The sequence below is a fragment of the Coptis chinensis genome, chromosome 9 (genome assembly GCF_015680905.1).
Source record: "Coptis chinensis isolate HL-2020 chromosome 9, ASM1568090v1, whole genome shotgun sequence".
Lineage (NCBI taxonomy): Eukaryota > Viridiplantae > Streptophyta > Magnoliopsida > Ranunculales > Ranunculaceae > Coptis > Coptis chinensis.
In genome coordinates, this window is record NC_141464.1 from 9741321 (window position 1) to 9744496 (window position 3176).

At 38.0% G+C, this 3176-nt stretch overlaps 1 protein-coding gene across 1 annotated transcript; it reads left to right on the plus strand.

Annotated features, from left to right (window-relative positions):
* The first annotated feature begins 1588 nt into the window (after window positions 1–1588).
* LOC147474717 (uncharacterized) lies at window positions 1589–2110 on the plus strand. Its single transcript, XM_086585169.1, has one exon. It carries the CDS (start codon window positions 1589–1591, stop codon window positions 2108–2110), a length of 522 nt encoding a protein of 173 aa, XP_086441295.1.
* The last annotated feature ends 1066 nt before the right edge of the window (window positions 2111–3176 follow it).

Sequence of the window (3176 nt, forward strand, 5' to 3'; positions counted from 1 at the left end):
ATGCAATCGCACTCAGCGAAACGAGAGTAGATAGAACTCCATTTTTGGTCACTTATTTTAATTTCTCATCTTTGCTTGAGGACAAGCAAAATGTTGTTTGGGGGTGGTTTGATAAGAGCCCAAAACTGTAGTTTTAACCCTTTAACAGTTATACTTTTGGACCAATTATGTGAGTAATAATTAAGAGTTAACACTGATTACGTGTTTTATGCATTCAGGCTTCAAAGTCCATTATGTGCAGAAATGTGCCACTTTAGTGAGATAAAGGAGAAAAAGGTCGGTTACTAAGGAGTTCCGTGATTAAAGGCCAAGATTCAAGAAGATAAAGCCTTCCTAAAGCCCGGGCCAAAAGCTGAAAAGTCGACACGCGGGCCGAAAATAAAGACACAAGTCAGCAGAACTTCCGAAAGCCGTATCTTTGGACTCAGACCTAGGAATTGGGCCTACCTTATGTTGAAACGACTGGCTCGGAAAGAGCTTTCCAATGGTCTCAGGCTTGACCCAATCAGAGGAGCAGAAGTGGATGAAAAGTCTGTGGAAGCCAATTGCAGCTGAAGAGGCCTTTTTGGACTGAAAGAATTGGGTTTTGGGCCTGATTCTCTAGCCCAAAACATGGCTCCAAGCCCATGCACGATTTTTGGATCTGAAAGTATAAAAACAAAAGTTTAGCTCTTTGTTAATGGTAGATAGTTAGACCTAAATTAATATAGATAATTCTATATCTGTTTTCATTAATTAAATTAAGCTTTAGTTCCATTTTCAATTCTTGTTTTAGATTAAGTCTTTGAATCATTGTTCTTGATTGATTAGATAAATAAAATAGTTGTTTTCTCAATTTCGAATTGTGTTATTTCAATTTATAGATCTGATTTTAATTCTTGTTGATTATCATTCCGTAGTTTAAATAGATTGAACCATTGTTAGTTAATTTAGTTAAGTTAGAATTTTAATATGATGTGTAGTTATAAGGAAATGGGAAATGATGGTTTGATGACTCAAGGCTAAAACCTCCATTAGAGGGGTTGATGAAGCCTTGATGAAAACTTAGTGGTATAGTGTAGAAACATTGTAGAATCTATTCCAATCTAGAAGGTCGTGATTCGCCATGAGAATGGGTGGACGACCTCACATGCTAGTTAGTACTTGGTAGAAATGCCATGAACACTAGGGATTAGAACTCGAATTTCTTGCTGTAAGAACGTAAGAATCGAGATACAAGAATCTATGTTAAGCTATTAAGTTGGATTCGAGGTGGATTCAATTCCCCTCTAATCCTTTATCTAGATTCAAGCACAATCATATTTCCATAGCATTCGTAGTTAAAATCAAGTAATCAAATTCAGTAAGTATCGTAGTAATCACCTTCGTAAAGCTCTCATTGACTTAAGACCGACTAATTAGATTAGAAAACATTCCATGCTAGAGCACTAGGAGTGGAACGAACTTTCTACTCCACTATATCTCATAGGATTGAGAGTAGAGAAAACTTTGATAAATATGAGCATCATAAGATTAGTTTAGTTTACTTACGTTTTGAGTTCATCGTTCATTTCGTAGGTAGACTATTCAATTTTATGTTTTATCAATCATGAACACCGAGATTAACTCATACACCTTGGAGGACCAAGTAGTTTGGACGCCATCGAGTTCAGGGCTGTTTTCTGTGTCCTCAGCCTATGCGGTCTTGAAGAATGTTAGAAGTAAAGTAAAATGGTACAAGATTGTATGGGGAAAGTTGTCGGTGCCGAAGCATTCATTCACCGTATGGCAGCTGTTCTCTGGATCGCTACCTACCCAGAATAGACTCATGGCGAAGAAGGTGATTAGGCATTCGCAAGGCTTGCCTCTCTCGGATTTATATGAGGAAAGTTCGGCGCACTTGTTCTTTGACTGCTCCTATTCGAAACTGGTGTGGAGCAGTTTTAAGGAGGTGATGGGGTTACCAAGCAGAGTTCGAAATTCCCATGCAGAATGGTATTACATCATGCGCATTTGTAGACCCGAAATCCATAGCCTCGAAGTGTTGAGAGCGCTAACATGTGGTGCAAAGGCGGCGATATGGAATGAGAGGAATTGGAGGCTCAAGAGGCAGCCGGTTTCTCGATCTTGATTCAAAGGAGCATGAAGGCTGTGAATAGTATGAAATTGTATCTAGGGAAATTGCTGGAAGTAGTGAAGGATGATGTCGCAGTGCGAACTGTTTTGACTAGGCTCGGGATTGGTGTAGCGTACACGCGAAGGGAGGACCAGTGGGTCAAATGGACGAAACCTGACTCTGACATTCTTGTCCTTAACACGGATGGATCTCTACAGCAGGGAAAAGCAGGTTATGGAGGGGTTTTAAGGGATCGATATGGAGAGGTTCTCATGGCTTTCTGCGGAAACTCCACAAAATAGTCAGTCTTATATCAGGAGCTGCTTGGGGTCCAAAAAGGCATTGAAGGGGTGGAAAAACTGAACATAAGGGAGGTGGTAGTGCAGTCTGACTCATTGAGACATACAGATCTTGGAGAAGAGGGAAGCTCCACCTTGGTATTGTAAGAACCTGGTGGCTCAGATTGGGTGTGTAAAAGCAAGACTTGCAGAGGTTAAATTCCAACATGTGTTCAGAGAAGGAAATCAAGTTGTGGATTACCTGTCAAGAGTTAGTAGTAATTGTAGTACTCATAGTATAGAATGTAGTAATCAATGCATGTACTTCCTCCCCCCCATGGATCAAAAACTTAGTACTTTGATCAAGGGGGATAAAGAAGGAAAGTTGTACTTGAGAGTTTGCCAGTAATAAAAGGTTGGGGTCCCCTTAACCCCTAGTTATGGAAAAAAAAAAAAAAAAAAACTAGACATAATATTAATATTTTAACTTAACTAATTTTAACTAACAATACTTCAAATCTAATTAATAACTAAGAATTGAATAACAACAAGAATTGAAATTAGATCTACAAATTTAAATGACAAAAATCGAAATGACCAAGAACTACTATTTTATTTATCTAATCAATGAAGAACAATCATTCCAATAACTAATCTAAAACAATGTATGAAACTAATTAATCAACTAATTGAAATTCCAAAAACTAGATCTACAAGCTATTTTAATGGCTATTTTCTATTCTAAGTTATCTAACTATATCTTTCTTAAGAGCTAAGTCTTGTTTTATGTAAAGAAGGAGACC

Coding starts and splice junctions, on each gene's coding strand:
- LOC147474717 (XM_086585169.1), top strand. CDS start 1,589: ATGAACACCGAGATTAACTCATACACCTTGGAGGACCAAGTAGTTTGG.